Source organism: Eptesicus fuscus, chromosome 7, assembly GCF_027574615.1.
Source record: "Eptesicus fuscus isolate TK198812 chromosome 7, DD_ASM_mEF_20220401, whole genome shotgun sequence".
Lineage (NCBI taxonomy): Eukaryota > Metazoa > Chordata > Mammalia > Chiroptera > Vespertilionidae > Eptesicus > Eptesicus fuscus.
This window is the reverse complement of record NC_072479.1, coordinates 20,862,554-20,883,896: the sequence shown is the minus strand read 5'-3', so window position 1 is coordinate 20,883,896 and position 21,343 is coordinate 20,862,554. Positions and strand designations below refer to the sequence as shown.

Sequence of the window (21,343 nt, the reverse complement as noted above, 5' to 3'; positions counted from 1 at the left end):
CACAATCAAAATGTGATCAAAGATGTATATAGCAGGATTTATTAAATTCATCAATTTGAATTGCAAATGGAGGGTGTTAAAGTTATGGTCCTCTAGTCGATATCACTATCAAATTATACTGCCACAGGTGGAGGTCCCTTTAGTAACAGTGATTTTAAAAATCACTCCACAGCATTACCTGTTAAAGCTCACTTTTTAAAAAGGAGACTGTACATATTTCAGATTTTATTTTTAAATTAAATGTTGAAACTTTCTATGTGACAATGTTCAATAATCTTACATGAAAAAAATGGGCTTAACGACCTGATCTATACATTTATCAAAAAATCCAAAGGGGAAAGAAGAAACTTATACAAATGTTTCATCTAATTGTTATTGGAGTAACAGTAATGTATCACTTTTTAAAAGGGGAAGTATTGACACATTTGCTTCTAAAACTATAGCAGTGACTTAGCAATCACTGCCAAGGAGGAAGTAAGCTGAACCTATAGGTCAAACCTAGCCCCAACCTGTTTGTAACAGCCCAGAAACTTAGAATGTCAACATTCAGTGATTTAAAAAAAAAACTTTGTGACATGTAAAAATTAAAGTTTTATCAGAGTGCAGAAGCCTCTTTGTTTAAAACTGTCTATGGACATTTTCTCACTACAATAGCAGAGCTGAGTAATTTACTGTAGACATATCCATGGCCTGCAAAGCCCAAAATACTTAGATTTAGAAGGGAAAAGTAGATTGCAAGAATGTGGCTCTTGGTTTCCTGCCAAAACTGAAGGGAAACAGCACAAAATCATAAATTTAGTGCAACCAATCTAACGGATCTAAGCTGCTTTTGACTGGTCTAAGTCTTAAGTAGTCTACTTTGTAAACTTGCTACTTTAGGTTATAATGACATTTAAGCTATTGGAATTTACTAACCTAGATAGTGGAACTATTTCAAAAGGAATCATGTGGCGGGTGAAAATGGCTCAGGAGTGTATAAAAAGTAAATACTTATTCTTGGTAAGAACATGAGGTTATCTTCTAATTTCTAAAACATGTTTTGACCCAATGATTAGAAGAGGTAAAATGTTAAAGCTCCTTAATGAGCACCATAAAATGTACTTTTACAAGATAATAGAATTTCAGTCGCTCTGCCAACTGGAGACCATTAGCAAGGTCCAAATATTCAGGCAATTACTATATGCTTCTACAACCAGAAACTGAAAGAATTCTATCAAGTCAGTAGAGACTCCGCTTGGTAGCAAGTCTACATTCACACACTTTAAGTGTCTCAGGCCCATATGAAATGAGAGCAGCTGAAGGGTGACAAAGGTGAAATTGGGGGCAGGAGGGAGGACCCAAACTCTTCATGTTGAACTCTACACTTAACAGAAAAAACTTTAGTCCAACTCCTAGTTTTGCAGCCAATGGGAACGTGCCCAATTTGTAACAGCTGCAGCAAAGCCAACTCTTGGAACCAATCCTACCAAATTCCAACCTCAATGATAAAATGGAAATTAATGCAGGGGGTATAATTACGAAAACAAAGTATCATCAGTCTTTATATTCTTTCTATTTCTTTCAAGTTATTACATTCAATATGTTTTGCTTTTGTGATCAAGTCTTTTAAAAAGTAAATCCTTGATTTAATTCCTTAAACTAAGCAGCATGCCAAATAGCTAAATGAAATGTTGCCCCCAGGCCCCAAAATACATTATTCCAATGAATTATTACATTTCCTTTAAACAGATTGATTAATTAGCTGTTCTATAAATCGTGGTATTTGGGGGAAAGGGGTAGTTTTTTTAATAAAGACTATTTTTAAACTGTTTGCTACTGCAACAAAAATGGATGTAGCTAGAATAGCCAAAAGATTCCTGGGCTATCAAATCCTATATAATATGCTAATTAGGCTGAACAGCAGAACACCAGACAACCTTCCAGACGAAGCCGGGGCTGTGAGGGCCAACCCCCTTGCACGAATTTCGTGCATCGGGCCTCTAGCAGAAATATAAAGCCAAATCCCTGTCATTCCCATGACATCATTTAGTTCCATTTAGCAAGAATTGTGTTCATAATGTCTTGTAGACTGCCAGCTTTCCTTCCCCCTACCTTACCCTTAAACAGTGCTAAACCATAGCACCACCTGTGCTTTTGTATCGATTTGTATTTAATCTCGGTCTAGAGCAGGGTTTTTCTGTATCAGACAAAGATCTTATTAGGCTATCTCAGAGAACTACTATGGAAGCAAATCACAGCAAAGTAGATTACAACAAAATTTAAAATCAAGTAACACAAAGCTCCTATATCAATACCTCAGAGTTTGGGCAGAGTCAACTCAAGCCACTTATCAATACCAGGTGTACCGGTTAATAATTCAGGTTTTTTTTTCAATAGATGGAGTTACACATATGTTGATATATATGCGATTTGATATGTATGCTATTTTGTATTAACAGTTTTGTATTCAAAACTTCGTGTCTCAACTTTTCTGAAGGTGTTAACATATTTTTACCCTTAAAAATGTCAAATTTCATGTAAAAAAAGAGCATTTGCGAGAAGTTTTAATTCATTATTTTGAAGAAAGGTGCTGCTGAAAGTTATCGTATACTTCAGGAAGCTTATGGTGAACATGCTCCATCTCAAGATACTTGTGAACACTGGTTTAAATGCTTTAAAAGTGATGCATTCGATTCAGGAAAGACAAAGAATGTCGAGGGTCAACCAAAAAAGTTTGAAGACCAACAATTATAAGTATTATTGGATGAAGATGCATGTCAAACTCAGAAACAACTTGCAGAAAGATTAAGCGTTGCTCAGCAAACAATTTCCACTCACTTACAAGCAATGGGAAAGATTTTAAAGGAAGGAAAATGGGAGCCACATCAACTGAATGAAAGACAAATGGAAAACCGAAAAGTCATCAGTAAATTGTTGCTTCAATGGCACGAAAGACGTTTTTGCATCAAATTATGACTGGCGATGAAAAGTGGCTATGAGAATCCCAAATACACAAAATCATGGGTTGATCCAGGTCAACCATCAACACTGACTGCAAGGCCAAATCGCTTCAGAAAGAAGACAATGCTCTGCGTTTGGTGGGATCAGGAAGGTGTGGTGTACTATGAGCTTCTAAAACTAGGTGAAACCGTTAATACTGATCACTACTGACAACAAATAATCAATCTGAACCACGCTTTGCTCGTGAAATGACCAGAATGTTCCAGAAGACACGGCAAAGTAATTTTGCTTCATGATAATGCACCATGACACACTTCAAAACCAGTTAAAGACACGTTAAAAAATCTTGCCTGGGAAGTATTAACCCACCCGCTGTATTCACCAGACCTTGCTCCTTCAGACTGCCACTTGTTCCGATCGATGGCACACACACTTTCTGAGCAGCACTTCAAAACGTACGAAGAAGTGGAAAATTGGGTCTCTGAATGGTTTGCCTCAAAACAAGAAAAGTTCCATTGGGACGGTATCCACAAATTACCCGAAAGATGGGGAAATGTGTATCTAGCAATGGACATTACTGGGAATAAAGCACTTTTGATGTTTCTCTTGAAATTATCGTGTTTTCTTTGATTACAAAATCCGCATTATTAACTGATACACCTGGTATATGCAGATTCTCCTTCTTGCTCCCAGGACTTCGCACATGCTGTTCCCCCTGCCTGGACTCCAGAAGAACAGCCTTCCCAAGTACTTACTTCCCTTCTCCAAGACAGCTGCAACTATGTATCCATTGTCCTCCCTCATTAGATTCAAAAGGCCATGAGGGAAAGAAAGCCCTAATCATCCGCAACAAGTAGTCAGGTCTTGAGCACACATTAAAGACTTTTATTTGTCAAATAAATTGTTTCCTTAAGCTTAGGAGTTACAAAGTCAAAGGCTTATAAGGAAACAGGACTGCATAAAGAAGCAGGTGTGCTGAGAGGCAGGAGAGACTTGAGCCAACTGCAGAGCCACTGGATAAGAGGACAAGGCTGCCACTCGGTTCTTCCCAGCCAGTGACATGCAAAGGTGGGTCATGTCCTCTGTTGCCAGATAGTAAGATCAAGTTACCAAAATTCTGGATTTTCATTAAAATCTCCCAATTCTTATAAATGTTGGCAATGAATTTAAAATGTTTAACCAACCACACTGTGGAGGCCAAGAAAAATAGGCCCAAAATCCAGACAGCTGCAAACCCTGCGTAGGCCTCTCCCTGAAATCCTCTGAAAGCTCAGTGAATACACTGACTCTTGTTTCAATCCGAAGGTTGAGAAAGCAGATTTTACCAAACAGTCCGGACTCATCAAATTTACAAAGGAAAAAAACATGCCATGACATTAGGAATTTATATATTTGAAATGAAAACTGAATTATTCCATTTCATTACTTCTATTACAAACTTAGTAGACATGTCCTATTTTAGACAGATTTTTATAGTGCAATAGATTTAAATGTATAATTTTATAATTATAAATCACTATATGAGACTAGCTATCATCATGAGCAGTGCCACCTTGAATATTCATTTTAGCCCAAGAATAAGATTATTTCCTTAGTTCTAAAACACTCTCTAAATAGCCTAAGAATAGTTTTTAAATTTACAATATTCGGGTTATGAACAATTTTATTCTGAATTAAACTTATATTTGTTTCCAAGCAATGCATTTACTCAGTAGGATACCAGTTACCAGTCATAAAAAACTTTTGTATGTTGAAAATGTAATTTTAATAGATAATTCTTCATCTTACATAGGAGCACAATAAAATACACCACATTCTGAAGAAACTCCAAAAGTTACGAGATTAAAAGTAGGGGCAATTCAGATGGGCTACAATATCCATTACCTTGAAACTGCAAGAGATAAGGGTTCCAACCAATAGGTTAACATATACATACTTAGGACTGGCTACATTGATGACTTCAAAATAACAACAATCAGAATTAGATATGGAGAGGTGTGGGAAAGAACAGTTTTGTGGGGCACAGGACTCTGTCAATGATGAAAAAAATTACTGAATATCAAATTAAAGAATAAAAGGAGCTCCCATATCAAATACTAAAGGGATAAATATAAGAATAAGTAATTGAGAATTTGACACTCTCAAATGAAGCCTTTCTGATGATACTTCTGCAAACTGGTAGCTTAAGATTTGCTCATTGGGTCTATTAGGAAGACTCAAATTTCTCAGCAAATCCCAAATGCTTATCAGATTGGTGTTTCCTAATAATACCCATCAGTGATTACATGAAGTTTTCAGACAAGAACTAAGGAAAGGGTCATAACCCAAATGCCTGTCACAAATGTGGCACAACATGGGAAAGTCCTACACAAAGTCAGTCACACTGCTGATTTGCTGGGACTCTCATGTACAGTAATTTTCAAACATTGTGGCAAGACACCAATGCTCATTTAGCTAATCAGACAACACAAACACATTTATTTCAAATTTCAAGGAGGTAAAAAAATGTTAAGATATGGATGTTTTATGCATGCTCAGGGCCAACTTAAAAATACTCCATTCAGTGATATCATAACACAAGTTTGCATCAGTGGAAAGAAACTGGCATAATCCACCTCTTACCATTCAACTTGTCAGATGGTGAAGACCAAAACAGAATATTTCACTAGTTTTAATTTTTAAATACAATTGTCACATTGGGAAAATGAAATAAACACAGTAAAATAAACTGTACAAAGGCAAAGTAGAATAACAAAAAATATTTTACTAAAACATAAGATTTACAGAAGTTTCCAGACAAGCCATACAAAATGGTCACAAGCTTTTCTTGAAGGGGGGGATTCTACATTTGACAGCAAAGTCACAATGTTATTTGTGAGGGCCATGGTGTTTGTTTAATGTTCCCATTTTGGTTCAAACAATCAAGCTTGTCCACCTACAGCATCTAAATAAAGTTAGACTTGGCTAGAGAGCATATTCTAAAGAACTGGTTAGCTGCATTTAACCAATGCAATTAGATCACCATAAAAAGGGGGAAAGGAGCCCATAAAATTAAAATTAAACTACTTACCCCCTCAAAAAAAAACACCCACACCCCTGCAGCTAACCCTGACAACTACCTTCATTCACAGTGCTTTATACTTAAACCATGATGGGGAGAAGTGAATAAAAGCAGAGAGGGGTCACTGCTTTTAAACGTTTCACAACAGTCCAGATGGTACTTCTAGCCTCTGCTCATGCTTTATAACAGTGAATCAGGACAAGACATAGATTTGCTAATGTGCATTTAATCACCAAAGGACTGAAGATGTCTGGGCTTTTATTCTGTAATGTTTCTAAGACTGTGTCCATTAAATGCAAACAAAAAAGGAAGAAGTCTTGGCAGAACAGGAGAAGTGATGCACACTTGATGATCAGATCGATTTAAATATTATTCATGGCATATAGCCTAGTCCATGCTCTAGCTGTAGACAAAAACAAACATGCAATTATTTTACTTAGTTCAATGTTACTTTCCAAGCTCTATAAAAAGTAAGCAAACACTCTGATATTAATTGTGGAAATATCATGTTATTATCTCTTAAATTCATGCCATTTTTCATAATCGACCAGGGCAGAAAGATTGTCTACTAGTATATGTTTAATTACCAAAAGTTCTACAAAATTCAACAGGATGAAAAGAATTATCTCCTTCTGTCACCTTCATTTCTAGATATATAATGTCCCCCCACTAATTCTGTTATAATCTGTAGAAAAAGCTTATTGATTTCAAAGTCCCTAGCTACATAAACCAATGTAATTTAATCAAATGGCTTGCAAAAACAACTCAAAGAGTTCAAAAGTTTTCCATTACCTTTGTGTATTTGCTAGATGAATGGTAGACACTCAGTATTTGTTAAATTAGGCGTGGTTACACAAGAGTCCAAGATCTCCCAATTACATGTTGTCTTTAAACTTGGGGGTCACGGAGTAAGTAGGTCATAAGATGGAGCGTGAAGATCTTTTGTTAAGAGGTATTTATTTACATATTATAAGCAGGATCTGATTTATTCCCTTTAATATATATTTCCTTTTTCTTGTTAAGACTCTAAAAGAAGTTTTTTTAAAGGTAGCACAGGTATGTTTAAAAAGTGGAGACGGTGTAAAAGAGAATGAATATTAAATACCTGTTTCTATGGCTTGGGCTTCGTTGGTCTTCCATTGCTCCGCTACATCATTTGCTAATGGGTCATCTGGATTGGGAGCACTTAACAAAGCCTGGATCGATAGCAGAACTGTGCGAATCTGCAGTGCTGGGGACCACTTATCTATGAAGGCAATAGGCCCAGAATGATCAAACAGGGAAAACCAGCCCCAGAACTGCTGCACTGCCCTCCCACAGACCTCTGTGGTCTTTGGATAAGGCAAGATTATAATGTACAGATTCTCAACATGGAATGCCTAAGACAATATGAAGAAATCTTAATAGTGCATAATGATAAAGGTAACACTTACCTTTCAAAATATCTAAACATATTCTTCCCAACTTGTCTACATTAGGATGATAAATTTTGGTCATGAAACGTACTTTAGGTGCTGCCATTGGGTATTCTTCTGGAAGGAATAGTTCAAGTTTAAAAGTCCCTCCCTCAAAGGGGGAATCCTGGGGGCCAGCAATGACCACATGAAAATAACGGGCGTTGCTCTCATCTGGTTCTGCTTTAATGCCGGGAACTGGTTCTGCCAGCAAACGCTGGGTTTCCTACAACAGAAAAACAGAACACATTTGTGAAACAAATGTCATTTAGTTAGACACCTATATAAAAATTAGAAAGCTCATCTCTTAAAATTGAACACAACTGAACCTTTCCTATCTCCTGATGGGGTTTTTATATAGCTTATAAAACACAAAGTTCACAGAAAAGGCCATCCAAATAATCAGTCAGCTAATGCAACTACAAGTAAATGCTGGTGACATATACATTCCAGGTACAATGTCTACAAATATGTTGATGATAAATTAAGACTAATGAAACTGATTTTATACTTAGGAGAGGGGAGAAGAAAAAAGGGGAGGGGAGGGGAGGGGAGGGAAATAACACTAGGATTACCACATAGCTAAGGCAACTTGCCCTTTAAAACTCTACCAAAACCAAGTTGTTTAAAAAGTAAAATTAGTTTTAAAGCCACTGAAAATCTCTCCTCCTAATCAGGTCTAGAGAAATATAACATACAACCATGCCAATTAAGTCTCTAAGATTGATGAAACTTAAAGGGACTCTTACTGGTCCCCAACTATCATATTAGTTTTCCATCTTTCTCCCTCGGAAAAAAACTGTAACATTCTTCCTCCTCGCTCCAAACCTCTGACATCTCCATCTTCATCCTCACTTTTGGCTAATGACTCTGCTTTCAATAGTTCATGAGAAAACAAAACTTGCTGAAGTTTCCTCTGTAGCATTTGTACACCTCCCTAAATTTGTGCTCTGCCTTTTCTCCTGTCACTACGGATGGAATGACTATCACTCTGGGCTAAGGCCAACCTCTCCTCTTAAGAACTAGATCTTAACTCCTCCTCTCCTACTCAAGGACATTGCTCTAGCATCTCTTTCCTCTCCTAAATCATGTTTTTCCCCTTTTAGTGGGTCTTTCTCTCTTGTTTCCAATCTCTCCCCTCCTATCTTGAACACAATTCTCCAATCAGGCTTAGCCACTAACCTGCTTCTTAAAGTCACCAATGATTCCCCACATGGTTAAATCAAATGACCAATGTTTTAATCTTCATTTTTCTTGACCTAAATATAACATCTTACCCAGCTGGCTAGGCCTCCTCGCAAGACTTTATCTAGCTTCCTGTAGCCACAACTCTCTGGGCTCCCTTTTCAGATTTGTCTGGCAGCAACCTCCTAGCTGATTCCTCCCTAATCGCCCCAACACCCTAAAGCTGAAGTGTGCCCAGGCTCTATCCTAGGGCTTCTTCCCTGTCTATGCATTTTCGTAGTGATCTCATCTAGCACAATCAATTTATACTAAATACACTCTATACTTGAAGTTTCTCCAAAATCATATCCAGCACAAATCTATCCCGATCTTGCCTCTTCTATCCATAACTGCCTGCTTGACAGCTCCTTTTGAATGTCTAAATAAGCATCCCAAACTTAGCATGACTGTCACCTTCAACCTGTTCCTACTCGAAAAGCCTTCCTCATGTCAGTTAACCACAGACCCATCATTCCAACTGATCCATTTTTTCCCTTCATACCCCACATACTTAACCTGATCAACCAATTTTGTTAGCTTGAACTTTGAAATATACCCAAAGTCATTATAATACACCCCCCTCAAGAGGCTTTAAAATTTAAAGTTTAAATGATCCTTTCACTCATCTTCAGCTATGCTTTCCACACCTTACCCCCAACCTCACCCGCTTTGTTCCAGCCAGACTAGCTTCTTTGTAGTTCTTCATCCTGCTAGGCACACTCCTCCCTCAGGGGCTTTGCATTTGCTCTTCTTTCCAAATTTATCTATGGCTTACTTCCTCAGCTCCTAAGATCTTCATTCTAATGTGTTTTCTCAATAAAATCTCCATGATTGAAGCTGCAAAAGCCTCATATTACCCTATCCTAAATCCTCCCTATCCTTGCTCCCCTACTTTATCTCCTCAGCACTACTAACATATTACATATACTAGTAGCCCGGTGCACAAAATTCGTGCACATTGGAAGGGAATTAATTAGATGAAATATTTTAATATTGCTATTTGCCCTTTCTCTATAATAAAAGTGTGAGAGATAAAAGGAAATGAGTACAATGTATATGAAAAAATACATAATTTTATTAATAACTAAACAATAACAAAATGATATAACAACAAACTCATAATATAAAAACAACATTGATGCAAATAATGACTGATAAAGTGATTAAACTTATTCTAGTATCTCCCTGTATACCACATTAAGAGTAAAAAATTTCAGAGTGCTTGACTAATTTCCCTTGAGATAAAGTATTTACAACTTTAACGTAACATGCTCTTTGAACTCAAGAGAAAGCAACAGCCGTAACTGGTTTGTCTCAGTGGATAGAGCGTCGCCCTGTGGACTGAAAGGTCCCAGGTTCGATTCCGGTCAAGGGCATGTACCTTGGTTGCGGGCACATCCCCCGTAGGAGGTGTGCAGGAGGCAGCTGATCGATGTTTATAACTCTCTATCCCCCTCCCTTCTTCTGTGTAAAAAAAAAAAAAAAAAAAATCAATAAAATATTTTTTTAAAATACTTAAAAAAAAAAAAAAAAAAGAGAGAAAGCAACATATAACTGACCATGTCCAAAAACGGGTTCAGGTAGGAATATTCCTACTCTGTCTAGAGTTTGTCCTTGTGATTTATTAATAGTCATCACAAATGTTGGCATAATGGGAAACTATCTTCGAATTAATTTAAATGGGTGGCCAGTGTCAGATGGGGACAAATCAATTCTTGGAATCAGAATAATCTCTCCCTCTGCAGATCCTGTTAATATTTCAGCTTTGATAATGTTAGGTTGCAATCTTTTGATAATAAATCTGGTACCATTACAAAGACCCCATTTACTATTAAGATTTCTCAATAGCATGATGATTGCACCCACTTTCAATTTTAATTTATGACACGGCATTCCAAAAGGAGTAATACTATTAAGAAATTCAATAGGAAAATTTTCCTTTTCAGCATCATCTGCTGAGTCAATGGAATCATCACTCAAATAGGTGTGAAAATCTCCATCAAGTATATCCAAAATTTCTTCATTTAATTTTTGAACGTGCTCATTTTTTGGACAAAGAATTGCACGTTTAGATATATTTTTAATATTATCTATAGATATACTATTTCCAAAGGTGGCTTTAATAATAGATCCATTAAAAATAATTTCATGGGGAATTTCAATAATATCCATTCCTAAATGAAACTGCTATCAAGTTTGCCATCTCCAAGTTTTACTAACCATTCACTATAAGCAGAATCCTCTGATCTCATATTTGTTTTAAGAGACAACTGTCTGAAACATCCCCAAACATTACAGTACTTTAAACTCGTTTGTACTAGGGCCAATCGTATAGCATGGTGACACAAATATCCCTTCTGAAAAGAACTTTCCCACCAAATGCAACATTCAAATTAACGCCAGCGAGAGCTTTATATGTATGGCACATGTGCGAGTCAAAGTTTATTTTTAAATTTCCAGTGTGCGTCATATGTACCAGTTGGTCGGACGGATGGACAAATGTCAGTCACTTAGCCTTTTATCTATACAGATTATGAGTCGTGATTTTACCTTTTTAAAAAAATTATCCTTGAGGAACCAAGATGGCGGCAAAGTTAAACAACTAAACTGCCGCAGCGCACAACAATTTCAAAAATACAACTAAAAGACAAAGCGTCTACCACCCAGAACCATGGGAAAGCTGGCTGAATAGTAGATTTACAACTAAGAAGGAAAAAGAAAGAACAAACGCGGAAGGGCTGAGGTACGGAGGCGCGAGAATCGGGCTGGTGGCAGGCGACGGGACGCGCAGCTTTTTTTCCAACCTGAAGGGAGATAAGCTCCCAATTACTCTGAAACCCAGTTTCTGGGGATGCACGGGGGACCCAGACACCTATGAGGGGAAGCTGGACTCTCGGCCATCGTGTTGGAAAGTGAGAGTGACTTTCTTGCAGAGGTGCGCCCAGCAATCAGTGTTTACTGCGCTGGAGCGTGGGACGCAGGGACCTGGAAACGTAGAAAGGCAGGGACGGCTGATGGCAGCCATTGCTGTTTGCCACGCCCTAGCTTAGTGACACCCTGAGGCCCCGCCCCGCCCAGAGACCCATCCCGCACATTCTACAAACCCGCCCAGGCTCCAAATAGCAGCTTTTGCATATAAATGGCCTGCCCTGTGGCAGCTTAACCAAATAAACTGCAGCTTCAGTCAGACTGCTCCAAAACCACTCAAGCAAAGAGGAGAAAACTGCAGTTTTTGCCGTAACTCCTGCTGAGTGGCCTCAGACAGTAGCTGACCTGCACCCCATTGGAGATCCAGAAACGAGGGCATCTAGTGGTCGGTGTGAGACGACACCAGATTTCAACCACTCGCATAAGGGACACATTCAAGAGGCAGACTCAGTGAGCGCCAAAGCCCTACTGGAACAAGTCCCGGCCCATAAACGTGTCTCCAGCACAGCAATTCTTCTTTTATAGACACAGCGGGTCCTCACAGCCAATTGGCCTGGAGGTCAATTCCTCCCAGTAACACCAACAACAATCAAGACTTAACTACAACAAGGCTGTACACACAGTCCAAAAAAGGGTACACCAAGAGCGTCCACCTCAGGTAACTGGGAGGCTGACCCGTTGAACCAATAGGACACAATAGGACACAAAGCTATCCTACCAACTCAGGGAAGCAGGGAAAATGAGGAGGCAAGGAAACAGATCACAAACAAAAGAAATGGAGGAGAACAAACGACTGGACATAGAGTTCAAAACCACGGTTATAAGGTTTTTCAAGAATTTCATGGAAAAAGCCGATAAATTTAATGAGACCCTCGAGGATATGAAAAAGGTCCAACTAGAAATGAAACATACACTGACTGAAATAAAAAATATTATACAGAGACCCAGCAGCAGACTAGAGGAACGCAAGAATCATGTCAAAGATTTGGAATACAAAGAGGCAAAGGACACACCTCCAGAAAAGCAAGAAGAGAATAGAATTCAGAAAGTAGAAGATAGTGTAAGAAGCCTCTGGGACAACTTCAAGCGTATCAGCATCCGAATTTTTGGGGTGCCAGAAGAAGAGAGAGAGCAAGATGCTGAAAACCTATTTGAAGAAATAATGACCAAAAACTTCCCCCACCTGGTAAAAGAAATAGACTTACAAGTCCAGGAAGCGCACAGAACTCCAAACAAACGAAATCCAAAGAGGACCACACCAAGACACATCATAATTAAAATGCCAAGGGCAAAAGACAAAGAGAGAATCTTACAAGCAGCAAGAGAAAAACAGTTAGTTACCTACAAGGGAGCACCCATACGACTGTCAGCTGATTTCTCAACAGAAACTATGCAGGCCAGACGGGAATGGCAAGAAATATTCAAAGTGATGAATAGCAAGAACCTATAACCAATACTACTCTACCCAGCAAAGTTATCATTCAGAATTGAAGGGCAGATAAAGAGCTTCACAGATAAGAAAAAGCTAAAGGAGTTCATCACCACCAAACCAGTATTACATGAAATGCTGAAAGGTATTATTTAAAAGGAGGAAAAAGAAGAAAAAAAGTAAAGATAAAAATTATGAACAACAAATACATACCTATCAACAAGTGAATCTAAAAGTCAAGTGAATTAAAAATCTGAAGAACAGAATAGACTGATGAACATAACAGAATCAGGGGCACAGAATGGGAGTGGATTGATAATTCTCAGGGGAAGGGGGTGTCTGTGTGGGGGGTACGGGAAGAGACTGGACAATATCATACACCTATGGATAAGGATAGAGAGGGGGGGAGGTAAGGGCAGAGGGAAGGGTGGGAACCAGGAGGAGGGGAGATACGGGGGGTGGGGGGGAAGAGAAACAATTGTAATAATCTGAACAATAAAGATTTATTTTAAAATAAAATAAAATAAAATTATCCTTTAATACCTCCAGAGCACAATGAGTAAGAATCTGAAGGTTTATGTGGCTTCTACTTGGTTTCTTGGACAAAGTTCTTGCCTTTGCCCACCACTCACTTCTCTCCTTTTACTCTTGAATGTTAATTCCAACATAATTTTTGTAACACCTCTTGAAAAGGATCCCACCAAGTTTTTGATAGTCCACATGATAAAAATTACAGAAAAATACAGCATGAGACTTTCATTCTCTCACTAACTTCTTCATATAACTGTAATTCCTCAGTCTCTACAGAATGAAAAAGGAAAATAAAAGTGCCTTTTCTCATTCCAAGGCCTTTCTCAGTCAGGCAACCACAAAAAGAAAGAGCCTACAATTCATGCCATGTAATCTCTATCAGGCATAATTCAAATCAAATCCCATCAGGCAAAGTCTGGGATAATTAAAATGTATAAGAGAACAGTGGTGACCTGGGGGAGAACTTATGAAACCTTGTCTCCTGCTTTTGCTGAATATTCTTTTTGTTATGCTAGACTCCAAGCCCCTATCCGGGACCTGGTCAGGCGGCTGCAGGCGCTAACCCACGCCGCCTGCCCTGGTCCGTCATCCCTGATAGGGGCTTCGAGTCAGGTGCCGCCAGTGGCGGCTGACTCGAAGCACCTATCCAGGACCTGGTCAGCCGGCTGCCGGCGCTAACCGCCTGCCCCAGTCCACCATCATTGCTTGGATCCCAACCCCCCACCATCTTTGCTGGTTTAATGTGTATATTTGCTCCTGATTGGCTGGTGGGCGTGGCTTATGGGTGTAGCAAAGGTATGGTCAATTTGCATATTACTGGTTTATTAGGTTGGCTATCACTTAAATAGAAATGAAAGTGCCATAAAAGGAGAGATTTGCATGGTTTATTTACTGCTTTATTCCTCAGCATTTGAAAGAGTGCCTATAACCATAGATGTACAATAAATACTTGAATTATGGATCTATTTGATATTATAAAGAACAAGGAATAAACTCAGAATGTCGTCTTCTTTTTAAAATATATTTTTATTTCAGAGAGAAAGGGAGAGGGACAGATATAAACATCAATGATGAGAGAGAATAATTGATTGGCTACCTCCTACACACTTCCCACTGGGGATCAGGCCCACAACACAGGCATGCCCCCTGACCAGGAATCGAACCATGACCTTCTGATTCACAGGTCGATGCTCAACCACTGAGCCATGCTGGCCGGGCGAGAATTTCATCTTTAATATTAAAGCAGTGTTATTCACAGCAGGATGTGCACTTCATAGGAAGAAAACAAAAGGATAATTTCAGGTGTGGGAAGAAATAATCTAACGTCTATTTATAAATTATTTCTACCCAGAAAAGTGTTAACATCCAATATACAAACTGACAACAGTATGTGTATTATATATATTAGTAATAGATTTTCAACATTTTAAATAAGCAAAATGTAGTAATAAACATTTAGAACACTACTAAACCTATGCTTTTAGGTATTAAAAAAATGAATGCGAACACTATATTTACACTGCTTTTGCTTTTAAAAAAAATTATACACCTTATACCATTTCATTCTACAGCCTACAGTTCATATACTTAAAAAAAAAAAACCTGTCAGCAGTCATACTGAAAGTCACAAGATGCAATATAAAATCAACTCCTTCCTCGGAATGTGTTAAAGCCATAGCCATTTAAAGTAATGCCTTTAGTACTTTAATTCAAGACTAGATTTTGTTTTAATTGTGGCAATGCAAGGGTAAATGAAAGCTAAAATACTGTAAACCACATTCAGGAAAATGTTCTTTATGTTTAAAGTAAAACATTTTTTTAGAGCATTAAAAATCTCAAGAGGCCAATAATGAAGCCTCTTCCATCTTGGGAAGTCCTCCAATATGTAGCTAGAACAAAAGAGGCCGGTCTTTTTAAATGGATGCTAAAATTCCTTTTATTTTGACCTCTCACTTCTATCCTTTTGTTTTGCCCCAGGTCTTCATATTTTTAGAATGTCATAAAGAGTAAAACTGGAAAAAAAGATAAAGCTGAGTTCCAAGAGCCCCAAAACACCACTCCCTGATTACACAAAATAGTAGCAGCTCTGTTCAAAGCTATAAAAAGCTGCCAGAAGGGCCTCCAAGATCATACCCCAAAATAGCTTCAACATCACTCTCAGTCAGCGAGATAGATACAGCAATCATTTCATCTTCAGTTCACCCTCAAAATCAGATGGTCTTTCTAAAAAAATGTATATATTAAACATTTCACGTGGCCTGATCAAATGTTAAGATTTAATTGGAACACATTCTAGAATAAGCTTTTAGGTATGGAAGACTTTTTGAAATAGTCTGATATGCTCTCAAGTTCTAATGGACTTTGACACAATAAAGAGGCGCATAATTACTTGACTACATGGCACTGTAGTCAAATAACCCACAGCATAAATTATAGGAGGGAAAAAGAATAAAATCCAAACCAAATGGACAAGTCTCACCCACAGAAGTTGGTGTTGATTTCCCTCCCCTAAAAAGGCAAAAACTAGATAGGAAATAAAATCCTTCCTGCTACTATTCAACACAGGGTTAACTGTAGAACACCTTCTAGTTTTATATTTCTCTTTGGTAGAAAGACAGTGAAATACAGTTTGATTTCTTCAAGTCTAGAAGTAACAAGTTCAAATTCCTAACTGCATTGTTTACTTAACTATTTTTGAGCAAGTAATTTACATTTCTCAGAGTCTCAGCTTCATCTATACAGTTAACATTACTTCTCATGCAGAGTTGCTATGAAGATCCAATGAAATAACAACATTGTAAAGGACTTGACAAATGGATCATATAAGAAGGCCATAATCTTATATAACCAACTAAAAAGGAATGTAGGTTAAGAACAAAACACAACAACAAATTTCAAGATTTATTAAGTAATAGCATTTGTTTTAATGAAAACAGAATAACCCTTAGTTGCATTTTGTAATCCTAAAACTGAATCCCAGTAGAACCGAGCATAAGTCATGCAGCAGAAAACACTGTAGACTATGTTAAGGAAATTTTATTACTAAGAAGTAGAAAAGCTGCCCAGCCAGTGTGGCTTAGTGTCAACCTATGAATCAGGAGGTCGCAGTTCAATTCCTGCTCCGGGCACACCGTAACTGTACTAGGGGGCTTGTAGGAGGCAGCTGATTAATGATTCTCTCTCATCATTGATGTTTCTCTCCCTCTCCCTTCCTCTCTGAAATCAATAAAAATATATTAAAAAAAAGAAGTAGAAAAGGAAGTACACAGAGTATGGATTTAAGTGGCAACAAGATTAAGTCTCCAGGAAACTGTCCCATCTCACAGAATGTATACAATGGTTCATGTTGCAAATACTTTAAAAAGAAATATCAAACTGATCTGATTATCAACAGATTTATTGTGACTGGAAAAGCAAATCTCAGAATTATACTAAAGTACACTACAACACTTGTCAACTAAACCCCATTAACTAGTACTTTTCCCATTTTTAAGTTCATTAACAATTGGTAGCCCTTGGTGCCAGATGAGGATACAATGAAAAATCTGCAACGCAGAAAAGGGCAGGGCCCTCCTCCAAGCATGGTAGCACCATGATCTGACTCCCAGCCTTCAGACCTGTGAGAAATAGATTTCTCATACATTTTGTAAGGTAATGATTGAATTAAGTACAGTGACATTTTAGGTAAACAATTACCAGTCTTATGAATGGTAATTTCGTATAAGAAAAGTTGGTCCAGTTTATAACTAATATATATATACACAACACATCATCTGTATAGCAATTAGGTTGTTCTCCATTTAAAATATTCTGAAAAAAAGGTGAAGGGATTAGCCAAAGAACATATATGCATAATCCATACACAGACAATAGTGTATGGTGATGGCCAGAGGGAAAGGGGGGCAGGAGCTGGGTGGAGGTGGGCAAAGGGGTAGGGGTTGAGGGGAGAAATGGTGACATCTATAATAGTGTCAATAAAAATAAAAGTAAAATAAAAAATATTCTCTGAAACAAAACTGCAATATATGACTAATATAATGCCAAATGTAGATATTTTAGTTCATCTCACCCAAGAGCTGACTCAATAATTATTAATTTTATAATAAAAATAAGTCAAAATTGAGAGATGCCTCAATGATACCTACTCTGTCTACTCCAACCTCTGTGACTACATCTTTGAAATGATTCTAAAATATTAACAGGGACTCCTTTACAAATAAAGTAAAAGTCAAATTTTCATTATATACACAACTGTAAACTATTTGAAAGAATCTAGAAGTTCACCCTGTTATATGTGAGTGGGCATTTTTTAAATGTTACCAATGACGTTTTTGAGTACCCCTAACATTTTTTTTTAATAACACAATTTTGCTTAACACAATGAATTTTAGGAACACATATATCTCATTATAGAATTGACTGTATGTACTCTGGTTGGGATTAGAAAGAGAACCAAAGTTGTCCTCAATTTCCTAACTATACTACTTACTTATAAGTCATAAGGCCAGCAAGAGGTACACCATGACAGAAATGGTTGATGAATGCTTTACTCTATAGCAGTGTTATCCAACAAAAATATAATGCAAGCCACATATTTTACATTTTCTAACAGTCACATTATAAAGTAAAAAGAGATGGGTAATTCAAAATAGTATCATTTCAACCTGTAATCAATATAAGCATTCAAAATACCATGTGTAATTTATACTTACAGCACTTCAATTCCAACTAGCCACATTTCAACTGCTCAATAGCCACGTGGGGCTAGTAGCTACCAGTTAAACCACACAACAATCCTGTTATAATGAAGTTACTTAGAGGTCATTAAGAAGAACTTAGCTTATATAGTGAGAAAAAATTTGTTAGAAAAACTTTAAATTATCACTATTTTCCCCTCAAAAAATTTCTATACAAAAAGTAATGTCAGCACATCTGAATCACTGGACAGAGATGAGTATATTTGCTTTTGTTTGTTAGTCACAAATATTGAAAATATTTGTAGCAATTCAAAAAATGCTTGGACAAAAATTAACTAAAACAAGGCAACCTCATGATAAAATTAAGGTGTAAGGGTTGAGGACTAATTTTAATTTTTACAGTCCACACTACCCCCTAGTGGACATTAGACAACATCAACTTATTTCAACCCCATTTCCTTTGCAAATGAAAAAACTGACACTCATAAAAGTTATTTTACCCTAATTCACTAACTTGAACAGGAAAGTACCCTGTATTCCAAGAGACAGGATAGGACAACATGGGCTAGAAATCTCTATGTTCTAATTTACCCCTCACCCCAAAACCAGATCAATGCTCCTGTGAAGTTCATGAAAAGAACGGAGACGTGGAAGTCAGAGAGGGACTTCCAAAAGACTAAGTATCTAACCAAATTGTTTCTCAGACCTGAACTGTCTCCCCTGTACGTCCAGTTTACTGTGCATTACCACAACTCCTAAAATAAAACTATCACAATAATTGTTGGTTTACTTGTCAGACCCTAAACTATTTGAAGATGGCAACTCCAGCTAGCATATGGTGGTGGTAAGTGCTATAAATGTTTGTTCAATGAGTAAATGCATGCATGCTTAGGTACCACACAGAGCTGATGAGGATTACTATATATCTGCTGTGTTAGTTGGTTAACTTCCAACCCAGGAATGGCACTTAAGATTATTCCAATGACCCACAATGGACAAAAATCTGAAAATCCTACTAACAAACTGTGCCTTTAACAAGGAAAACTGTTAGGCTGAATTCCTTGATTTCTTTGTCTCTCCCCCTTCATCCTCCCCCCACCCCCAATTATTCTGCCCTACTGAACACATCAGGTTATATTGTACTCTGTGTTTCTTTTCCTTCCCTTCCCAGTATTAGTCTGTAAATTCCTTTAAGTCAGGGTTTCTATGCAATTATGAAGTACTATTCCCAGATATGCAAAAAAATCAACAGAAGTCCAAGTAATAATAAAAACAGTGCCAAACACTGACTGACGTGCTCTACATGTATCATTAACTTTTTATTCCTCATACCCATTTTACAAATGAGGAAAAGAAGTAAGAGTGGCCACTTAAGAGTATAATCAAAGTTAGCAAATGGCAGAGCCAAGATGGAAATCCAGGCTATTGGGCTCTATTCAGTCTGGCTTCAGAGCTTGTTTTCCTAATCTCAATGGGATATAGAAAGACAGTTAACAAAAAGACAGTAAATGTCAAATGTTTGGCAGGACAGTAACAGCACAGAAGTTAAGGAAGGGCTATTTTCAGTCCTTCATAATCACAATTAAGTGCTTTATGAAAGAGGTCAATTAATTTAAGTCACAATATCATCCTTCCCCTTTTCTTTTGGGACTGCAACTGAAGAAGTATACAGTTTTATTAAGGTAAGTAAAATATTTTAAAAATCTGCTTTTTTTAAAAAAATGTTTTTTATTGATTTCAGAGAGAGGAAGGGAAAGAGAAACCATCAACGATGAGAGAGAATCACCCATCAGATCAGCTGCCATCTGCATGCCCCCTACTGGGAATCAAGCCCACAACCCAGGCATGTGCCCTGACCAGGAATCATCATAGGTCAATGCTCAACCACTGAGCCACATGCCGAGCAATAATGTGAAAATTTAAAGTAACGTATTTTTCCGTGTATAAGGCACCCCCCCTTTTCTAACCCAAAATTAAGAAATCCGTATTTTAAACATAAAACAGAACAAATTTTTATTTAGTAATTACTGCAGATAATGTTTACATACTACTGCTCTCTTCATCACTATTAGTTCCAGACCTATCAAATTCTTCAACTTCTATTGTATCACTGCTGTCTTCCGAGTCACTGTCTATATTATGTGAGATCATCCTCATAAACTGGTGACACTTTCTGAGCTAACTCTGTTCGTGTTCCCATGCCAATCCTTCTCCCCTCATGAAGTTGAAGCACCATTTTGCCTTTCCTGTAAAATCAACAATGTTCATTTCACTTGCAAACATTCTTGCCTGATATTGAATAAGCTTGGTTGACACACAAGCCACTCTGGCACTGCTCCATAGTCCAAGTCTTAAGCCTCTGCTCCAAGTTTGCCCATTTTGCTGGTTTTCCTCTTAAGGACTTCTTCTTTGTTGGCATCCTAAGGAGTTGTTCTTCCTGTTTCCTCCACTGTCTGATCATACACTCAGTGGGAGGAGGTCCAAATTGTCTCTCTGCAGCTCTATTTCCATGCTCTTTTGCATAGCTGATTACATTCAGTTTGAATTTTGCAGAATAATACAATCGCTTACCGGTAATTATCTTTTGACATCTTTATGGACTCAGAACACTCCAGTCCCTGTTGCATCTGTGCACTCTCCACCTCCACCTCCAATTATGGCATCAGCTGACATCAGTAACAATAAGGCTGGTGATTGGAGGAAGCCTCTTTGACAAGGTGTGGGCAGCTTCGCACCTGTGCGACTCCCTCATTGGCTGACTTCTGTGTATAAGACGCCCCTCAATTTTCAGTCTAACAATTTTAGAAAAAATAGCGTCTTATACACGGAAAAATACGGTAATTGCTTTAGGAAACAGAAAACTTATCAGAGGATCGTCTGGCAGCATAAGGCAAAATGAGGTTCAAAGTGAGTATTTGTCATTTCTTTGGCCACCCTATAGCTAGAACACCCTTGTTTGGAAATAATATCCCTCCTTCCAATCTTTATGGATTCTCATCTCCTTCACTAGAAGCTTTAGTTGTATTTCCTAACTCTCTTGCAGGTACACATGTGAGACCTAGGCTCAGTCAAAACCTGT

At 37.8% G+C, this 21,343-nt stretch overlaps 1 protein-coding gene across 1 annotated transcript in view; it reads right to left on the bottom strand.

Moving 5' to 3' along the window:
- Nucleotides 1–5,684: 5,684 nt before the first annotated feature.
- The window catches only part of UBE2N (ubiquitin conjugating enzyme E2 N), a 50,304-nt gene continuing 34,645 nt past the window's right edge, over nt 5,685–21,343 (bottom strand). Inside the window, exons 2-4 of the mRNA XM_028148558.2 lie at nt 7,435–7,681; nt 7,107–7,247; nt 5,685–6,404 (exon numbers count right to left, since the gene is read on the bottom strand). Coding sequence (XP_028004359.1) covers nt 6,364–6,404; nt 7,107–7,247; nt 7,435–7,681 — 429 coding nt within the window. The 3' untranslated portion in view covers nt 5,685–6,363. The remainder of the gene's footprint in view (nt 6,405–7,106; nt 7,248–7,434; nt 7,682–21,343) is intronic.